This window comes from Myxocyprinus asiaticus, chromosome 31 (genome assembly GCF_019703515.2).
Source record: "Myxocyprinus asiaticus isolate MX2 ecotype Aquarium Trade chromosome 31, UBuf_Myxa_2, whole genome shotgun sequence".
Taxonomy (NCBI): domain Eukaryota; kingdom Metazoa; phylum Chordata; class Actinopteri; order Cypriniformes; family Catostomidae; genus Myxocyprinus; species Myxocyprinus asiaticus.
In genome coordinates this window covers 31,751,633-31,773,060 of record NC_059374.1, presented here as the reverse complement: position 1 = coordinate 31,773,060, position 21,428 = coordinate 31,751,633, and the positions used below count along the sequence as shown (strand labels likewise).

The 21,428-nt window shown below is 36.9% G+C and overlaps 1 protein-coding gene across 9 annotated transcripts in view; it reads left to right on the top strand.

The window, feature by feature from the left end:
• The window catches only part of LOC127421806 (neurofibromin), a 123,133-nt gene that overhangs the window by 35,773 nt on the left and 65,932 nt on the right, over positions 1–21,428 (top strand). For 7 of the 9 annotated variants that reach the window (XR_007894097.1, XR_007894098.1, XM_051664930.1 and 4 more), the window contains exons 19-33: positions 1,203–1,286; positions 1,721–2,065; positions 3,314–3,453; positions 3,657–3,779; positions 3,883–3,966; positions 4,082–4,198; positions 4,749–4,930; positions 6,260–6,471; positions 8,243–8,404; positions 9,540–9,643; positions 10,098–10,233; positions 15,755–15,817; positions 18,229–18,387; positions 20,583–20,680; positions 21,336–21,428. The exon at positions 21,336–21,428 is cut by the window's right edge and continues 54 nt beyond it. Coding sequence is in view for 7 of the 9 variants with exons in the window: in XM_051664930.1 (XP_051520890.1) it covers positions 1,203–1,286; positions 1,721–2,065; positions 3,314–3,453; positions 3,657–3,779; positions 3,883–3,966; positions 4,082–4,198; positions 4,749–4,930; positions 6,260–6,471; positions 8,243–8,404; positions 9,540–9,643; positions 10,098–10,233; positions 15,755–15,817; positions 18,229–18,387; positions 20,583–20,680; positions 21,336–21,428 (2,102 nt within the window). In the remaining 2 variants the exon portion in view is untranslated. Of the gene's footprint in view, positions 1–1,202; positions 1,287–1,720; positions 2,066–3,313; positions 3,454–3,656; positions 3,780–3,882; positions 3,967–4,081; positions 4,199–4,748; positions 4,931–6,259; positions 6,472–7,470; positions 7,572–8,242; positions 8,405–9,539; positions 9,644–10,097; positions 10,234–15,754; positions 15,818–18,228; positions 18,388–20,582; positions 20,681–21,335 lie in introns of those variants that run through there. The other 2 variants (XM_051664935.1, XM_051664934.1) reach the window with 2 other exon arrangements.

Genomic DNA, 21,428 nt, shown 5'->3' with positions numbered 1-21,428 from the left:
CCATTTGCGACCGTGCTTTAACTTCCTGGCTGATGTCTTGAGATGTTGCTTCAATATATCCACTTAATTTTCCTTCCTCATGAATGCCATCTGGGCATGAAGGGCACCAGTCCCAGCAAAGCACCCCCACAACATGATGCTGCCACCCCCATGCCTCACGGTTGAGGTGGTGTTCTTCGGCTTGCAAGCCTATTGTTTGTACAGATGAACATGTTACCTTCAGGCATTTGGAAATTGCTCCCAAGGATGAAACAGACTTGTGGAGGGCCACAATTTTCTTGGCTGATTTATTTTGCTGAGCAGCTTTTCAGGTTATGTTGATATAGCACTTGTTTTACTGTGGATATAGATACTTGTCTACCTGTTTCCTCCAGCATCTTCACAAGGTCCTTTGCTGTTGTTCTGGGATTGATTTGGACTTTTCGCACCAAACTACATTCATCTCTAGGAGACAGAATGCGTCTCCTTCCTGAATGTGATGAATGCTCTGTGGTCCCATGGTGTTTATACTTGCATTCTATTGGTTGTACAGATGAATGTGGTACCTTCAGGCATTTAGAAATTGCTCCCATCGATGAACCAGACTTGTGGAGGTCCACATTTTTTTTTTCTGAGGTCTTGGCTGATTTCTTTTGATTTTCCCATGATGTCAAGCAAAGAGGCACTGAGTTTGAAGGTAGGCCTTAAAATACATCCACAAGTACACCTCCAGTTGACTCCAATTAGCCTATCAGAAGCTAATTGCCTAAAGGCTTGACATAATTTTCTGGAATGTTCCAAGCTGGTTAAAGGCACAGTTAACTTCGTGTATGTAAACTTCTGACCCACTAGAATTGTGATATAGTCAATTAAAAGTGAAACAATCTGTTTGTAAACAATTGTTGGAAAATGGCTTGTGTCATGCACAAAGTAGATGTCCTAAATGACTTGCCAAAACTATAGTTTGCTGATATGAAATCTGTGGAGTGGTTAAAAAAAATAGTTTTAATGACTTCAACCTAAGTGTATGTAAACTTCTGACTTCAACTGTATGTGCATGTAGTTAATTAACATTACTTTGTGCTTATGTAAATACACAGTAACACAGACACTAAAATATATATTTTTTATTTTCTTAAGAGAGAAGCAAATGCTTAGACCCATTGTAGCTGTTTTGCAACCTCTCTTTGGTTGACTCAGATTTAACCTTTTGTCTTTGTCAGGCATGGGAAGACACGTATGCAAAATGGGAGCAAGCCACTAAACAGATACTCAACCACCCAAAAAACAAAGTTGAAGATGGACAGGTAACTGAATCAAGACAATTGATTTCCAGTCCAGTGGTTCTCAACTGGTTTTACTTTAGGACCCAGATATCAACTGAAAACAGTACAAAAATAGGTTTATCATACAACAGTTAACAATAATTTCCTTAAAATCGTGTTTCAGTGGTTTCATGCAGCCAATAATTGACTACACGATGCAGATTTATTTTCACAAAGATACTGTAATTTGCTTCCTCCTTTTAAAAGCCTAATTATTTCACTATCCCAACTAAACAGTTATATGGTTAGTTGCATTTTTTTATTTGCATTTAGCATTTTAATATCTCAATAGGAGTAGACCTGTGACCCATTTTTGGTTTATGACCCACCAGTTTTAAAAACACTGATCTAATCAGTTTCGTAATATATTTCTCCTAGTCTATTTTCCCTGCTTACAAGTCTCTGTCTGCCCTTAGGAGTGGATCAACATGACTGGTTTCTTGTGCGCTCTGGGAGGAGTTTGTCTCCAGCAGCGTAGTACATCCAGCCTGGGCACCTATAGTCCACCCATGGGCCCTTTGACCGAACGCAAGGGCTCCATGATATCCATGGGCTCCTGCGATGTGAACAGCGAGACATCTCTCAACAGGTTTATAGAGCGTCTACTGGCTCTAATGGTCTGTACGCATGAGAAGGTGGGCGTACAGATTCGCACCAATGTCAAAGACCTGGTGGGATTGGAGCTCAGTCCAGCTCTGTACCCCATGCTCTTCACCAAGCTACGCAACAGCATCGGACGTTTTTTTGACACCCAGGGCCTGGTAAGAGCTGTGACATGCAGCATTAGGATTAGTTTCTGTGTTAAGTAATGCACTTTCTATATTGTGTGATCTAATGTGTGGAGATTTAGTTTATATAGATTGAGATTATTTAACCATTCAAGAGAATGAATAGGTGGCCCTCAAATAAATGTTCTGATCATATTTCATTGCCAAAACCAAAGGGAAGTAATAAGAAATTATATTTTGCATATTTTTGCTTTTTATATATATATATATATATATGTATATATATATATATATATATGTATGTGTGTGTGTGTGTATATATATATATATATATATATATATATATATATATATATATATATATATATATATATATATATATATATTTTTTTTTTTTTTTTTTAATATATTTATATTTTACTTTATTTTTTATTATATTTATTTATTTTTGCATTACAGTAATTAGAATTGGGGGAAGATGTGCTAAATTTCATGAAAACGGTGTCTCAACAATATGCTTTTTTTTTTTTTTTACGAGGGGGTGTATGGGTGAAAATTACAATTTTTGACATTATTTGTAAAGTTCACCAAAATGAAAACAAATGACTCTAAAGACTTCTTAAAGGTGCACTCAGTAACTTTTTCCTAATTTAAAAAGTTTTAAAAAGAAAGAAATGAATTGTAATTTTAAACATATGTATAAAAATCATGAGCATTCACATGAGATGATGACACTAGTCATATCTGTTACCTTATAAAAGCTGTTTTATTCAACATGGAGAGGGTTCTGCACATTGGGGCTGCCATGTTAGAATCACATGACCGGCCAAATACTACTTGCTTAATCTCAGTAACCGCCCTGTTATTGGATACTTTCACTCACTGATTAAATTAATCCTAGCTTGCTGTGAATAGTGAATTTGTACAATGGCATCTGAAACTGAAAACTACTGATTTTGAATGATGCTGCATTCAGGCAGCTAGGTGTCACTGTAAGAACAAGAGGACTGAGTGCACCTTTAAACATTCAAATGTTTTGACTAAAAAGTTGTAATTTATGATTTTGTACACAAGGTGGCAGAAAACCACATCAGTGTTAGTTCAGTCCAGACAATGCAGCCCTAGAAATACTATCCACTCATACTTTTTAAATATAGAATGTTAAATAAAAACTGTTCTTATTTTTTTTTTAATTGCTATATTATCTGCGCTATGCCATGTTTGTTGTTTTCTGTAAGCGCCAGTGTCTTTGTTCATTAACTTGATCCCTTTCTTTTCCAGGTTCCCATTACAGACACTAACACACTGTTTGTAGAGCAGACCATCGCCATTATGAAGAACCTGCTAGATAGTCATACTGAAGGAAGCTCTGAGCATCTTGGCCAGGCTAGCATTGAGACCATGATGCTCAACTTGGTCAGGTCAGACCTTGACTCTCTTTTGCCCATTTTCAATGCCCTGTACTTCCTCTCTGACAAATGATTCTAGTCATTTATATTTACTTGTGTAGTGAGCTTTGTTACAGCCCATATCAGTGCTTGACCTTTGTATAATGTCTGGGTAAAAAGACATTTAGAATGACTGACTTTCTGCTGAACCTCTTTCCCTTTTTTGGCATCCACAGGTATGTGCGTATTTTAGGAAATGCGGTTCACGCCATTCAGATCAAAACTAAGCTGTGTCAGCTAGTGGAGGTGATGATGGAACGCAGGGATGACCTCTCCTTCTGCCAAGAGATGAAGTTCAGGTAAACTCCTCTCTGGATTCATCCTTCCTGCTGATTTGTTGGGATCATTGAATATATGTGAATTGTGATGTTTGGGGATGTGTAATATTGCTGTTTTTCTCAGAAATAAAATGGTGGAGTACCTCACTGACTGGGTGATGGGAACCTCCAATCAAGCAGCAGATGATGACATTAAATGTCTCACCCGGTATAATCTCTACAATTTCAAAGCTCTTTCTGCCATATAAGCTCTCCTTTGCCTTGGAAACATTCTACAGTGTGCTATTGTCTCATGCTGACTGTTTATTGAATGTGTTGTGCAGGGATCTGGATCAGGCGAGTATGGAGGCAGTGGTCTCTTTGTTAGCTGGTCTTCCTCTGCAGCCTGAGGAGGGTGATGGTGTGGAGCTCATGGAGGCCAAGTCTCAGCTCTTCCTCAAGTAAGATCATTCATCTCTCTAATGTTTTTCCATTATTTATTTTGTCTTACACCAGGTGTGCCACAACCTTGAAGATCATATTTGTTGTAACCAGTCACAACTAGTGACAGGACATTTTGTCGGTTTTTATTTCTGTCACATAGTGCTGATTAGCCCCACCCACAGTTAAATGTTTACCAAAATCTCAATCCATTTAATAGTGTCCTCCTAACCAGGCCCGACGAAGCAGAAGCTTTTTTTTCTGTTCATTCTAAATGTGATGCTTCTGCATGATGTGACACAATCACAGCCAATCAGAACATACTTGATGTCTAATGTAATTTTAGTGATTAGGATTTTAGACCAGTGAGATTTAACTTACCAGCACAATGCTGCAGTAATGGAAACCAAGCGATAGACCAAATTGTTTGGACAAGTTGTTATATTGCATAACATCTTGTCTTTGTGTGACACGTTCGCTTTTTTACAGTCACGTGTCTTGACTTTTATGTCAGTCGATGAGTCTCATCTCATCTCACCCCACCCCTCTGTTGTGTTTCCCTTTTCTAAGGTACTTCACTTTGTTCATGAACCTCTTGAATGACTGCAGTGAGGTTGAAGAGGATGGGCAGCAAGTGGCAGGGAGAAAGCGTGGCATGTCAAGACGACTGGCGTCTCTACGGCACTGTACAGTGTTGGCCATGTCCAACCTGCTCAACGCTAATGTGGACAGCGGCCTCATGCACTCTATTGGTGAGAGGCACTCAAATGATCAAATTACTTAGTGTACTTGTTGTTAAAGTGAAGTATGACCATGTGAGTCGTATCTGTTTTTTCTCTATTATTAATGGCACTAAATTAACATTTAAGTAATGTATTAGATATGTAATGTAATGGGAATTACAATCATACTAAACATTAATGAATTAGAACAGAGCAGACTGAATTTATTAAGAGAAAATATACTTTAATTTCTTAAGTATATCTATTTAACATTTTTGTTACATTTTGGTCTCCAAAATGAGGTCTCCACACGCATTGTGTTTTTAATATTAATGATTAATAGAAATTGTAAAATGTTTTGACAATCAACTAGGGCTGGGTAAAAATATAGATTTTCTGATGCATCGCGATCTTCGTTTGAACGATCTCGATATCAATTCTTAAATCCCAAGATTGAGCTTTCATTTGTGGCAACCCTCTATAATGCAAGTAAATCACTTGTATGTGCAACCAAATCTCACTCTATGTGACTAAAAATGTCTGTGATTAGCCACTACCTAGTAAATGTTCAGATTTCACACACCCGTGATTGAGTAGTATAGTGGAGAAGTTATCAGCACAGAGGTCCTTTCACTGTGTGTTGAGAATAGAAGTTTGGTTTACTTTGTTCTGTGTGTCCAAATACGAGATCCACGGATCCATTTGTCATTGAATAATGTCTCTTTTACTACCCTTTCTGTTTTTTACACAGTTGGTGATAAAAAAAAAAAAAAAAAGAAATTCAACATTTAATTCTAATCACACATGCGCTAAAGAAACCACGCAAGTCTTTTCTCATTATATGCGCTTACTGGCTGATGCTGCTAGTCTTAAAGAGACAGTACAGATTTAGAATGTGTTCTACATATCAATGGTAAATACTTATAAAAAGTACAAATTATGCAAGTAAAAAAAACAAACAATGCAACAAAAATATATATACATATAATATATGCCATTTCAAGACATTAATTGATGGAATATTCAGAATTTGAAAATTTTTCAAAATCTAAAATGTGACCAATTTGATGAAAACCCAATGATAAATATAATAGGTAAAATTTTTATTTTTTAATTGTACTTAGAAAGGTTGACTAGATGGTTCCTTTATAATTAAGAGCATTATATGAGAGGATTTCTTTCATTTGTAAGCAGAATGAACACTGAAACAGAAATGTACCCATATGAATCAAGATTGGAATCTAATTGAATCGGGAAATCTGTATCAATACCAAGCCCTGCAATCAACTGTGGAAATTCCTAAAAAATCAGTCTTCATAAATCTGAATTCTCTTTTTATGTTGCATTGTCTCTATACAGGTCTTGGGTATCATAAGGACCTGCAAACGCGGGCCACATTCATGGAGGTGCTCACTAAGATCCTTCAGCAGGGGACGGAGTTCGACACTTTAGCAGAGACCGTGCTGGCTGACCGCTTTGAAAGACTGGTTGAGCTGGTCACCATGATGGGAGACCAGGGGGAGCTGCCCATCGCCATGGCACTTGCCAATGTAGTGCCCTGTTCCCAATGGGTGAGAAACATCAACAATTCAAACTTTTGCAGATTTGAAAACAAATTTACTTTTTCTTTTTAACAAAAGAAATAAAAGGGTAAAGGCCTATTTACACCAAGCCAAAAATGTTCAGCATGAAACAGTGATTTTAAAGCGAAACCAAACAGCATTTTTATGAACTCCTTCACATTAGACCTCATCCATGAAACACGAGCAGAACATTTTTTTGTGTAAATTGTTCGTAAAGCCGCTCTGACGTAAATTCTCGGATTCATGAAAGTTTTTGTATTTTCAAAATGTTAGTTGGTATGAACGAAATTTACACCTACTCCCGACCACGTGCAAATTGTGCTTAAGACATCTAAACGTGTTGTGTTCTTTCAGACAAACTGTCATTACTACATTTTGATATAAGTCAAATTAAATAAGTAATGAAAAATAACTAAATACTAATAATTAAATGAGTGAAATTAACCATAAAATAACAAATTAGTTTAAAAAAATAAATAAGGGGGCCTGGGTAGCTCAGCGAGTATTGACGCTGACTACCACCCCTGGAGTCGAGAGTTCAAATCCAGGGTGTGTTGAGTGACTCCAGCCTCCTAAGCACCCAAATTGGCCCAGTTACTAGGGAGGGTAGAGTCACATGAGGTAACCTCCTCGTGGTCACGATTAGTGGTTCTCGCTCTCAAGGGGGCGCGTGGTAAGTTGTGCATGGATCACGGAGAATATCATGAGCCTCCACATGCTGTGAGTCTCCGCGGTGTCATGCACAGCGAGCCATGTGATGAGGCACGGATTGATTATCTCAGAAACGGAGGCAACTGAGACTTGTCCCGCGCCACCACGAAGACCTAGTAAGCAGTGGGAATTGGGCATGCCAAATTGGGGAGAAAAGGGGATAAAAAAACAACATCTTTTTAAACCATAGCCTATACTTTTAGAAACGTTTATTTACTGCTTGTATTTATTTTTCAAAGCATAATTTTTTCCCAACTCTGCTTATCATTTTTCCAGCAGAAAACGGCGGCGTGAACTGAACATGTTTTACATTCATGTCAAACCATTTTATTTGACTTCTTGAACTGTTTGACTCACAAAAGAGCATCATATCACAGCAAAAACATGTAATGACAGTAAGTCCTCACTTTCTTTGAGACTCTGTTGTGCTTGCTAAATAAAAATTTTACGATGTGAATGCACTTCATTCGTAAAAACAATTTCATTACTGTTCCGCATAGGTGTAAACAGCATTTACTAGCGAGTCTGGTGCCTTCCTTATTTGGCGTTTTCATGGGTGTGGACTTATGATAAGTGTGAATGAACGTGCACACGCCCCCTCTTTACGAATATTTGGAATTCATCACTAACAAATCTGTGGAGTATGAAGCGTTTTAATCTGGCAGAAAGTTTTCAGAAAGGTCCGTTTTATGCGCAGATTACTCCAAATTTACTCATATATTTACGAAGGTTTCATTGAGTCCGAAATATTGTTTTACGCTGACTGCCTTTTCGTCTTTTTTTTTTTATTCAGAGGCTAGGTTCAGATGCTAAACAGTTTCATTCAGATATCCGTACATTTTCCGAGAATTACAAAAATTTGTCATTTAGGCTTGGTGCAAACAGTTTTGGTGCAAATTTTGTGAATATTTTGAATTATGTAATTTAATTGCATTGATTTTGGTGTAAACATGGCTTAACTATTTTGCGAATAAAGAGGAGCATGTTGCGCGTGTGTGGTCATTGTTCATGGTAGAGCAGTTGTGATTAATGTTCTGATGATCTGCAGGATGAGCTGGCCAGGGTGTTGGTGACACTGTTTGACTCTCGACACCTGCTGTATCAACTGCTGTGGAACATGTTCTCAAAAGAGGTGGAGCTGGCCGACTCCATGCAGACCCTCTTCAGAGGCAACAGCCTTGCCAGCAAGATCATGACATTTTGTTTTAAGGTAATGTGAAACCCGGTCATTTGTAGTGTATTTATACCTGATACATGCAGAAAGTATGTTATGGTGTAATAAGGAAGGGATAATACACAGCTAGGTGCTTAAACCATTTATACCATGGCCACTTGCCAGAATTGATTAGTTACAGCTGTCATGGATTTTTTGCAGCGCAAATTTTGACTGGAACAATGGTTCATTTTATCTAAAGGTCGTTAGATCTACAGCTCTGCCTCTTCAGACAGAGAAAAAGTTATACGACCACACACTTGGTCAAAACATACAATCCAGAAATAATTATATCCACAGAACGTAGAGGGGTTGGCACTCCAGAGAAAATGTATTTAATTTTTATTCATTGTCATTTTCATATGAATGTGCAAAAACCGATGTTACAAACGTGGCAGTGACAGTAAAAGTAAAAGTAGCACTTGCTATATGATAAGGAGAAAACCGTTCAAAACACTATGGAACCTGCAGATTCTTACCTCTGAGACATCGGAATGGCATCCATCAAGGCTGTGGTGTGTGACTGGATTAAAAATGTAATCGCAATTTGTCTTTGAACGGTAGCGCTTCACTGCAAAATGCTGCCTACATTTTGTAAACAAACAGCGCTTCACCTTCTGCGTTTGAGTCAGAGATGTGTGAGTGCGGACGAGGGGCTATAGGCGGCACTTCAGCACACCAGCATAACATGCACAACGCATTACAGTTTAAATCGTCTTGCAACGCCTTGCCGGACAGTGAAAGATGCATTTAATAGGTCCGGATTTCCTTCTCTCACCCTCCATGCAAAACAAGCTGAATTCCATTATATTAGCTATGATGATTGAAGTGGTTAGGGAATGTTTTCAATTGCTATAGCTCACTCTGCTTGCTCTGTAATGTTACGTTGCTAGGGTTACAAACAGCGCATTAATTTCGAACAGTGAATAAAACTGACCGGAACTACCTGTACATTCAACGGTTTGAACTGCACGCATTCCAGGCAATCAGAATAGAGTATTTGAACAGACCATGGTTGAACTTCTTATTCTATATAAGATTCTCCCATTAATGCCAGAGAGCCTCAAATATTTGTCTGTCCTGACTCAGGACAAGTTCCTATTATGTACCTTATATTCCATGTTTTATGCAGGTATATGGTGCTGCTTATCTGCTGAAACTTCTGGAACCGCTCTTGAGAGGAATAATCACCACACCAGAATGGCAGCAAATTAGTTTTGAAGTGGACCCCACCAGGCAAGTGTGACTACTTATAAACTAATGTTTCACCACATAGCCTGTGTAAATAATTTCTCCAGTCCCAGCTTAATATGCAGAAATAATTATAAGTACGCTCTTAGTAGGTTGATGTGAACACTGTGGCGCTATCAAAACATTGAACTGTTTGAGCATCCCGACACAGCAACATTGACTTTAACCAATGGTGTGAGTTTGGGGGTGGGGCTATCTGATTTTACAGGGGAAGTGATTGGGAAATCTGTCTGAAAGTAGTTATTTTTGCAATTATGTTTGGTGGCACTAGTGGTACAGAAAATAACACAACTTTTAATGTATGTTGAATTAACTTCTTATGAAGTCCTCCAGGCTGTACAATAAGCAGTCTTCAAAGAACAGAGGAGTTTTTAAGTCTCTGATTCTGTTGAATTGTAGCTTCGTAAAGGATTTTTTGATGACTTTATCCCTAATTTAGGCTAGAACAAGCAGAGAACCTGGAAGAGAACCAGAAGAACCTGTTGCAGATCACAGACCGCTTCTTTCTGGCCATCGTCAACTCTTCCAGCGAGTTTCCTCCTCAGCTACGCAGCGTGTGCCACTGTCTGTATCAGGTACATCCATTGCCTAACGCCAGCCTGCTTTACCTCAGTAACTCCATCCTTTGAATGACTGCACTGAGGCTGTCTTTCATACTTGGGCATCCACTGATCAGTCTTCCAGTCACTTCTAACAAAGGAACTTGTTCTTATCCTGTCTTGCACTACTGCTAACCTCTGTGTACAAATATATCAGGCAGTTTAAATATCCATTTTTTCCTCATGCATCCCACAGTTGTCAACGCATTTACATTATTTTAAAGATTCCTATTGGGCAGATTTTATATATATATATATTATTATTTTTATATATATATATATATATATATATATATATATTATTATTATTATTATGTTTTTTTTTTTTTTTTACAATTATTAGTTTTAACATTAAGTGTGTTGGCTTGACAAAGCATACTGTTATTCTACAAACTTGGTTTAGGGTTTTTTTTCAAAATCCCCAAACAGAGACCAAAGTTTCTAACTCCTAGAAATTCCAAGCAACATCCACCAAATTTGGTACAGACATTCAAACTGTTCTGGAATAGTGTGCTATAGCTTTTCTAACTGACTGGACTTACGGTTCTCGCACAGCGGACAGTCAAATATCGTAAAAATCCCATTCACTTGCATTGACAATGTTTAAAAAGACCAACGGAATGCTTATTCAAACTCGAACTGTCAGATATTCAAATGCAAACAATCCCACAAAAGCCCTTTGATCTTTAAGTTGCTCTCTCTCTCTCTCTCTCTCTCTCTCTCTCTCTCTCTCTATCTGTCTATCCATCTGTCTGCCTATCCTAGCTAGCTGGCAGTTTTTATTACTGTAATGTCTATATAACATCAAACTTCAATCTTTTAAAAGTAGTTTACAATTAAGACAAGGTTTTTTCAAGCTAACATCAAAGTTTGCCTTGACCAACTTTACCAACTAGTTGCCATTAATGGTTTTTTTTTATGTCACTATTATACTGTACCCATTCACATTTGAATGGCAAAATGTGATTATGGAATTTAAAGTGATTACGACTGGATCAAAATACTACCTATTCTCAATACTTTTGGGACTGTATAAATTAAGTGACTTTCCAAAAGCATAAACTTGGTGTTTATGGTAGAGATACGTCGAAATTTCTCGTTAGTATGCGCATAAGGCTGCTCCTTTAGTACTTTTTTCTGGTATGTTTGTTGAAATGTTGTGTACAAAAAAGATAATCTGCTTAATGTACATTCAAGGCATTAAAATTTCAGTTTAGATTCTGGGTTCCCAGGTTTCCAGGAAAACTGGGTATTTATTGTATAGAGTTTTCTGGGTTTTTTTTTTCTCTCAATAATGGAAGAGTTCTTGAAAATTAGAGAACCTAAATCTTTGGGAAAACAAAAATGCTTTATTGTAAGGCTGAAATAAGGTGTCAGTAATTTTCATAAAATATGGAAATAATGGCACACATTTGGACTTGGAATAGGCCAGTGGCTCTCAACCTGGGGCCTCAGATGGCATCTAAGAGGATCACAAGATTACTTAAAATGATTGAAAACATGTATGTATAGCAGTAATCTAACATCATTTTAATGCAAAAGAATTCTAAACGTCAAGATCCTAAAAAAAATATCAAGACCTAAAACAAACTGGTAACTTTTTGAATCACAAAAAAAAAATTAACGTGGTTAATTATTTTATTTATAATTATTTTACGGACACCTTTTTTTCTTGTGGCTTGTAGGGCCTTCAAGTCAAAAAGGTCAAGCATGACTGGAAAACGGGGCCTGTCACGCAAACTATTTTCATATCGTTTTGCCACTGCTGGTGGCTATGAATTGTGGACCAACACTTTAATCGTCATGTATTTATTACAAATATTGCAAAACATCCTTTTTCAAGATCATGAATGGTAAATTTAGATAACCTAGCTAATGTAGTTAATATAGCTCTCTATTTGATTTGTTCCCGATTTCAATTGTATTTGATTTTATTCTGATTCATTTGTGTATAATTCAGTTATGATGTCTATGTTGCTTACATATGAAAGTAATTCGATAAAACTCAATACCAATTTTGATGCCACAAACAAACTGCTAATTAATTTGAGGAAACATAATTTCTTATTTTCTCAATTCGTTATTCAAGACAAGTAAACAGTACAGTAAAAACAAAAATATTAAAAAGCAATAGAACTAATAAAAACAATATAACAAACATACAAAGAAATTGCTTGAAGATTTTAACAGCAGGATCAAGTATTCAAGTTTACAACTATTCATTTTTTTAATTGGTTATGCTATTATTGATGTGGTGTAAAGTTGCAACTGACTTGACAAACACCATCTAACATCTCTAATGTAACCATATTGTGGACTAACGCATAGACTTGTATTTTATGCCATAAGAATAGAAAACTTTGAATTGTTATGTGGAAAATGCAACCCTTTCTTTTCCTCTTTCTCAATTTCATGTTTTTTCTTTTCCATTCTTGTCTTTTCCTTTCACGGCTGTGACATTTGGTTAGTTAAGGGGAAACAAGCAGATCTTATTTCTTGCTACCTACAGCTTGTAGTTTGCATGAGTTTTTGGAGCGTAATTTTTATGAAACTGATGACTGCTTCCTCCTATTTTTCTCTTATTCCTCCATCTCTATTTCTCTTCCTGAAACCAAAGCATTGATAAACTCACCTATATATTTGCATCAGGACTACTCAAATTACCGTTGCCTACACACAGTCCAGTACACATTTTTATCTTCCGCATGGCCACTTCAAACCACCTCTCACACATAGATGTAAACCAATATTACAAAAACATATCAGCAAATTTATATATATATATATATATATATATATATATATATATTATACTACAACCCCAATTCCAAAAAAGTTGGGACAGTATGAAAAAGGAGTGATTTTTTTTTAATTTTTTTTTATATTCACCCTTTGCTATTTTGAGAGCACCACAACTACACATATGTTTTACCATGTGAATTTTTATTTTTTATTTATTTTAAATGTACAGTAATTTCAAATTAAATGATTGCAACATGCTTCAAAAAAGCTGATACAGAGGAAATTTAAGACTAATAACATTTTGTCGAGTTGAAATAAGGTGATGTGAAACAGATGTTAAACAGGTGAGGCAATTGTGTCATAGTACTGTATAATGTATAAACAGCCTCCAAAAACAGCCTAGTCCTTCAACAACAAGGATTGTTAAAGACTTGTCAATTTGCTAACAGATGCTTCCTCAAATAATCCAGCACTTTCAGAACAATGTTCCCCAAAGACAAATTGGAAGGATTTTGGGCATTTCACCCCCTACAGTGCACAATATAGTTAAAAGATTCAAGGAATCTGGTCAAATCTCGGTGCGGAAAGGTCTAGATGAAAGCCACTTCTGAATGCGTGTGATCTCTGATCCCTCAGACGTCACGGTCTTAAAATACTGCATTCATCTGTAATGGATATCATGAAAATGGGCTTGGGATACCTTTAGTAAACCTTTGTTAGTCAACACCATTCACCACTGCATCCACAGATGCAAGTTAAGACTTCACTGTGCAAAGCAGAAGCCCTACATCAACACTGTCCAGAAGTACTGACGACTTCTCTGGGTTCGGTCACATCTTAGATGGAAAGTAGAAAAGTGGAACTGTGTTTTTTGGTCTAAAGAGTCCACATTTCAAAAAGTTTTTTAAAAACGCAGCCGTCGTGTTATCCGGGCCAAAGAGGAAAAGCATCATCCAAGCTGTTATTAGCGTCAGGTTCAAAAGCCAGTGTCTCTATGGGCCAGATGTGTGTCAGTGCCGATGGCATGGGTAACTTGCACATCTGTGAGAACACCATGAATGCATTTGTACAAATTTTGGAGCAACATATACTGCCATCCAGTACTGTCATTTCCAGGAACGTCCCTGCATTTTCAACTTCAAACCACATACTGCCCAGATTACAAGTGCATGTCTGTGTAAGCAGAGAGTGTGTGTGCCAGACTGGCCTGCCTGCAGTCCTGACCTGTCTCCAATTTAGAATGTGTGGCACATTATGAAGCACACTGTCTGGCAACGAAGACCCTGTACAGTTGTGCAGCTAAAGACCTACATAATGGATGAATGGGGGAAAATTCCACTTTCTAAACTTAAACTTGTGTCTTCAGTGCCCAAATGCTTAAGTGCTGTTAGAAGAAATGGGGATGTTTCACAGTGGTAAACACTGGACAGTCCCAACTTTTTTGGAGTGTGTTGCAATCATCTGATTTGAAATGACTGCACATAAAAAAAACAAGGGAATTCACAGGGTAAAACATCATATAATGTGTAGTTGTAGTGCTTTCTAGATAGCAAAAGGTGATGATAATTTACAAATCACTCATTTTTGTGTTTATTAGCATTTTTCACACTCTCAACTTTTTCAGAATTGGGGTTATAACTCCATTTCCACTGAAATAAGCATTGCAGCCTCTACATATTTACTTGTTTATCTCTACTTCAACTTGAATTTGTTTTAGATCATTTCACATGACACTATGGTGCCTTGGAAGGCTTTTTTAAACCAGTTTCCTTTGGAGGTACCTTCATACATACACCGGTCAGCCACAACATTAAAACCACCTGCTTAATACTGTGTAGGTCCCCCTCGAGCCACCAAAACAGCGCCAACCCCTATTCTGAGATGATATTCTTCTCATCACAATTGTACAGAGCAGTTATCTGAGTTACTGTAGACTTCGTCAGTTAATTCTAGAGACTGTTATGTGTGAAAATCCCAGGAGATCTGCAGTTACATAAATACTCAGACCAGCCCATCTGGCACCAACAATCATGCATGCGATTTATCTAATCAGCCAATCGTGTGGCTGCAGTACATAAAATCATGCAAATATGGGTCAGGAGGTTAAGTTAATGTTCACATCAACTATCAGAATGGGGAAAAAATTTGATCTCAGTAATTTGGATCGTGACATGATTGTTGGTGCCAGATGGGCTGGTCTGAGTATTTATGTAACTGCAGATCTCCTGGGATTTTCACATACAACAGTCTCTAGAATTTACTCAGAATGGTGCCAAAAACAAAAAAACATCCAGTGTTATTAGGCAGGTGGTTTTATAATGTGGTGGCTGGTCGGTGGATAACATTCCCTGTTTAGTCGACTGACATGGCAGTGAGGCAGAAAGACAGCTGCCTTAGGATTTCGTACACAGACTAGACTTTCTATATAGATCTTGTCACTTCCTGTGGCTATTTTCAACTTATCGCTATTATCTTCACACTCTTAACATTTACACTTTTTTGCTTGGGCTGAGCGCTCTCTTTTTCACTGTGGCATCTTTGCAGCTTTTGCTTTATGTTCAGCTTGGAGAGTAGTTTCTTAAGATTTAATCACTGATCCTGGTGGGTGGGGATGAATCAAACTGTTCTGAGGTCAGCTCTTAGAAAGACATTAGTTGTGTTGTGTGCTCCTACATTGTGTTTTTATGCACTGTGGCTGTGCTGAGTGCAGTTGTGTAGCTGCTGTGACCTCTCTGTGCTCATCTCTGCCCTGTAGGCTACTTGCCACTCCCTTCTGAATAAAGCCACTGTAAAAGACAAAAAGGAAAACAAAAAATCCGTAAGTGTCTTTAGAATTTTATTTTTCTTTTAGCTATCATTTATTCATACCACAAATGCAAGCTGTTTAACACTTTTTTTTTTCTCTTTTTTTTTTTTTTCATGATTTGTGGCATTTTTTTTCCTCGCCAAAACATGTTCAGCAACACCTTTGTAAACTGTTGTTTGCAATATGGTTTTCTTACAAACAAACCTCCAATTGCGATGTAACGTGCCGAAAAAAAAAGAAAACTAATTTTTTTTTGCTTTGAATCTCAACTGGTGTGAACTGGGTTAGTGGTGGCGGGCAAAAGCCTGTTTTCTCCTTGTGTGGGTTTGCTGTCTGTTTAAATGAGAGTAAAAAGACCCAAGCACATCAGAAGCTTGATACAGACTGGAGGGCATTTGTCATGTCATATAACACAAATTGCATACAAGAAACATGATGAATCTCTAGTTTGTTCCATAGCTTGGCTCCTTTATTATTAGGAAGTTGAGTCAAAGGCTTGTCTGTCCTGGAAAACTACATTTTAATGCTGTTTTTTTTTTGTGTGTGTGTGTGTGATTTTGAATCCATTTAATGGGAACCAGTGAACATGTTGGTGCTACAATGGGTTCTGTTATGTACTCTGTGGGCTGTCTTCTAATCAGTGGTTATGCATGCATCATTTTGTGAGAAGCCATTGGTGTTTTCGCATGCGTGAACATTTTCTGTTTTTTTTTATTTGCTTATTTCCTTTCCCTTGAAGCTTTCATACATAAAAGTTGGATGTGAAAGTTAATGTGTGTTATGTTAACAGAGCGATTGTTACCAAACTGACAAATATATATTTTTTTCTTGGCTGTATTTTTATTTATGTAATCAGATTGGTTGATTATCTAACTGACAGTTTTTATTATTCAGTTTTTATTATTTTGTTTTCATTAACGGAAGACTTAGAAAGTCTTTGTTGTAATAGGTGACGAAGACCCATCGTAGCTTAATTTAAGTCCCAGTCTAATTAGAGTAATCGAAATCCTCTAAGAATTTAGGTCAAAAGTTATCAATTATTATACGTGTGGTGGAAATACACATGATATTGTTAAGACATTGTAGGTGTACTGTGTTTTGAAGGGTATGTGTACACTGTCACTGATCATCCAAGGTTGTTGTTTTTTTTCTTTCTTGTTTTTGTTGCAAAATGTGTTTTTGTATGTGTGTGTGTGCATTTGTTGGATTTCACTGGTAAATAATAACAGTGAGAGCATGAATTTGCATCCTTGCTGTTATGCTGTTTTGATGTTGAAGTTCCATGACCCACGATTTACTTCTTTCAGAGCGAAGAATACATAGTCATTGTACATGACATCAAAACATCTTATTTTTGTTTTTTTTCCCCTTTTGTCATTCTCATTCTTTCTTTTTTCATAATGTCCTTCAACAAATTTCTAAACTTATTGGGTCTCCATCACTATTAGTATTAGTTATTCAAAAAATGGATTCAAAGCATTTCAGCTTAAAAGGAATAGTTCTCTCAAAAATGAAAATTCACTCATCATTTACTCACCCTCATGCCATCCCAGATGTGTGACTTTCTTTCTTCTGCAGAACACAAATGAAGATTTTTTAGAAGAATATCTCAGCTCTGTAGGTCCATCCAATGCAAGTGAATGATGGTCAGACCTTTCAAGCTCCAAAAATCACATAAAATCAGCATAAAAGTCATCCTTAAGACTCCAGAGGTTTAATATACAGAATGTGTGAAGCTATGCAATCGCTTTGGGTGAGAAACAGATATATAATTAAGTCCCTTTTTACTATAAATCTCCACTCTCACTTTCAGAATGTGAAAGTGGATATTTATAGTAAAAAAAAAAAAGGACTTAAATATTGAATGTTTCTCACCTACACTTATATCGATTCTGTAGACATAGATGTAACCACTGGAGTCATATGGATTACTGTTATGCTGCCTTTATGTGATTTTTGAAGCTTGAAAGGTCTCGCCACCATTCACTTATATGGACCTGCTGAGCTGAAATGTTCTTCTATAAATCTTTGTTTGTGTTCTGCTGAAGAAAGAAAGTCATACACATCTGAGATGGCATGAGGGTGAGTAAATGATGAGAGAATTTTCATTTTTGGGTGAACTATTCCTTCAACATATTCCATGTCACTAAGGCCACCAGAATTGATTTTTGATTAATTTTGGTTTAAAAATCTGCATCTGTAAATCTGTATGACATGTTTACTGATTTCACTAAAGTTGGATTTTTTTTAATAGAATTTTCAGATTAGACATTTATAAATCCTCTGGCTTTTTGATGGGAATTATATACTGGAATAGATTTGACCTTTACCTGTCATAGCATGTCTTTCCTGTAATTTACCTTTGTATTGTATCCTTCCACTCACTTATCTTTCCTCTTGCTTCCTTCCATCTGTTTGTGCAGGTGGTCAGCCAGCGGTTTCCTCAGAACAGTATTGGTGCTGTAGGAAGTGCCATGTTCTTGCGCTTCATTAACCCCGCTATAGTTTCACCATATGAGGCAGGCATACTGGACAAGAAGCCTGCGCCTCGGATTGAGCGTGGCCTCAAACTCATGTCGAAGGTAATAGTTTGACCCTGAAAGAATTGGTAGATATACTTTGGCCCCTCCTTTTGAGGGACACTAGAGGTGTGAATCTTCACTGGCCTCACGATTCGTTTAGATTACGATTCAAAGGGTAACAATTCGATTATAAAATGATTCTCGATGCATCTTGTCCCTCAATTTCTTTCTTTTTTTAGTTTCTTCAAAATGTATTTTTTACTCTAAATTTCTTCCCTTTCAGCTTTTTATTTAACAGCTGTTTTAAAAAATCAGAACGAGCCACATTACATAAACTGGCCTTTTACATTCTCCATCAAAACACACTGTGTTACTATTACTATTACTTCAACTGATTATATATATATATATTTTTTTTTGTTTGTTTTTTGAGCATTGTAAATCATTTAATAGTATTTAATTATTATTTAAAATTAATCTTTGCCATGCTATTCATTTTAATTTTTAACCACAACTGGAAGTTGCTGGTCCAGGATGAGAGAGAGATCTGCTTCTATGAGAGTGCAGCTGTCAGCTTCTCCTCTCCTCACCTGCACAGGTGATAGTAAAGCGGTTTAAATAGCGCAGTTGTTGCTTCAGAAATGTATCAAGCGTCTCGTATGCATTGTTCCATCTGCTTGCTCTGCGAGTAGACGATCGCACGACCCTGTCGCAAAAGCTACGATGGATTTCAAACCTTTATCATCAGGTGTGCGCACTGTCATGACAAGCGAGTGACTGGCAATGACTGGCAATAAAGCAAAAGCCAATGAAATGGAGAGCGTGCAAGAGTAGAGAATGGCATCGGGGTGGGGGGGTAGTATTAAATGAAAACATCACCAACATCTCCCGAACCACTGCCTCGTCATTATTTTCTTCTGTGTTTTCCCCTGTTGTGTGCAAATCAGTGCAATAATGGGTGCGAGCTCATCTTTCATGTTGTTTGTTGGCTTGTTATCACGAATAAACTCTCCCGTTGCTATGTGCGTGGTTTTGTGAAAATTTCAGGATCGTAGATTCATTCGGGCACAAATGGTCATGTGTTTGATACAGCTGGTCTGCAAACAGTCGTGTTTGTGCACTTGACTTTAGTGTATGCACTTAACTCGCATCTTTGTTTCTACTTCTGTCTTTGGCGTGCGCCACTGCTCTGCCGTGATTTAAACTGAACTCAGAATTGATTCGGTTTCTTTTGAGAATCGATTCAGAATCATTTGAGTATGAATCGTGATGCATCGCTGAAGTCTAAATCATTATCAATACTAAACACAAAATGTGTAACGTAATATTTTATGCTAAGAAGAATGGAGTCTTGAGTTTTTTGGTTGTAGGGCTGGACAAGTTAAAAACTTGCTACATGATTACCATTAATTTCACTTATCAATCTTCACTTTACTGTATGTTACCTTGCACATTGATCTCTGAACTTCTTGTATAATATGAGATATGTAAGGGACAGATGCTTTTGCATGGTTTGATGTAGTGCCTCCTGTTGTAAGTCTTCTAGCATCGTTTTCAATTTACACGTTATTGTTCAAAAACTATTTTGTATCAAACAACGCAACCCTCTGCACCACAGAGGTGACGACTGAACTGTAGACTAAAAAATGCACTTTATATCTGAACAGATAATACACTACCTTTCAAAAGTTTAGGGTCACTTACTCATTCTTTTTTTTTTTTTTTTTTTTTACATTTTAGAGTAATAGGAAAGTCATCACAACTTTGGAGTAATAGAAATGGAAATATGGGAATTATGTTGTGACTAAACAAAATCCAGAATAAATCAAAACTGTGTTATATTTTAGCATCTTCAAAGTGGCCACAATTTGCCTAGATTTTGCAGAAATGTACTCTTGACATTTTCTCAACCAACTTCTTGAGATATCACTCTGGGATGCTTTTTAAACAGTATTGGAGTTCCCATCTTTGTTGGGCACTTATTGGCTGCTTATCTTTATTATTTGGTCCAAGTCATCCATTTCAAAAACATTTTTTTTTTTTAAATACAATTTTAGTTTTATAATGAAATAAATTATGTTGGCACACTTATATTTTTGTCTACAAAACTAATATCAAACATTTAAGCATACGCCTTCAGATCAAAAGGTTTTTAAGATCATGAGAAACATTTCAGGCAAGTGACCCCAAACTTTTGAACGGTAGTGTACCAGATAATGTATTTTAGCCACAGTGTTTTTCCTTTCTCTTTTTAGATTCTCCAGAGCATTGCTAATCATGTCCTATTCACAAAAGAGGAGCACATGCGGCCCTTTAATGATTTTGTAAAAAGCAACTTTGATGCAGCCAGAAGGTATGTTTATAATAGTTTTTTTTAATATCTCGCATACATGAGGTAATGCATAAATAGCTGTAGTATTTATACTAGTATTGTGTATTAAGTAGTATTTCTGTTTGAGATTCATGACTGTCAGTTAGTGGCCAAGAAAAGGTTCAGACTTTATTGTTATGTTGACATTTTTAAGGGATAGTTTACCCATAAATTAATATTCTGTCATCATTTTCTCACCATCATGTTGTTCCAAACTCGTATGACTGTGTTTCTTCTGTTGAACACAAAAGTAGATGCAAGGCAGAATGTTAGCCTCAGTCACCATTCACTTTCATTTCATCTTTTTTCCATGCATTAAAAGTGATTGAGGGTTTCCTTTGTATTCCACAGTATAAAGAAAGTCATACAGGTTTGAAACAACATGAGAGTGAGTAAATGACAAAAGAACTTTAATTTTGGGTGTACAAACTGCTTAGCAATGCCAGATTTGTAATTGTATGTAAAGTTAATTAAAGGGTTAGGGATTCGTCTGTTCTAACTCTGGGTTAAATTCTTTGTTCAAGGTCTAGTTAAACACAATGCATCCTTAGAATCATATGACCTTCCAAAGTAACACTGGGATGCAAAAGGCCTAATGTTAGTTCAACAACAGTTTGTTTTTGCATATACAATGCAGGTTCTTCCTGGATATTGCATCTGACTCTCCTCCGAGTGACTCGGTTAACCACAGCCTGTCATTCATAAGTGACGGCAATGTGCTTGCTCTGCA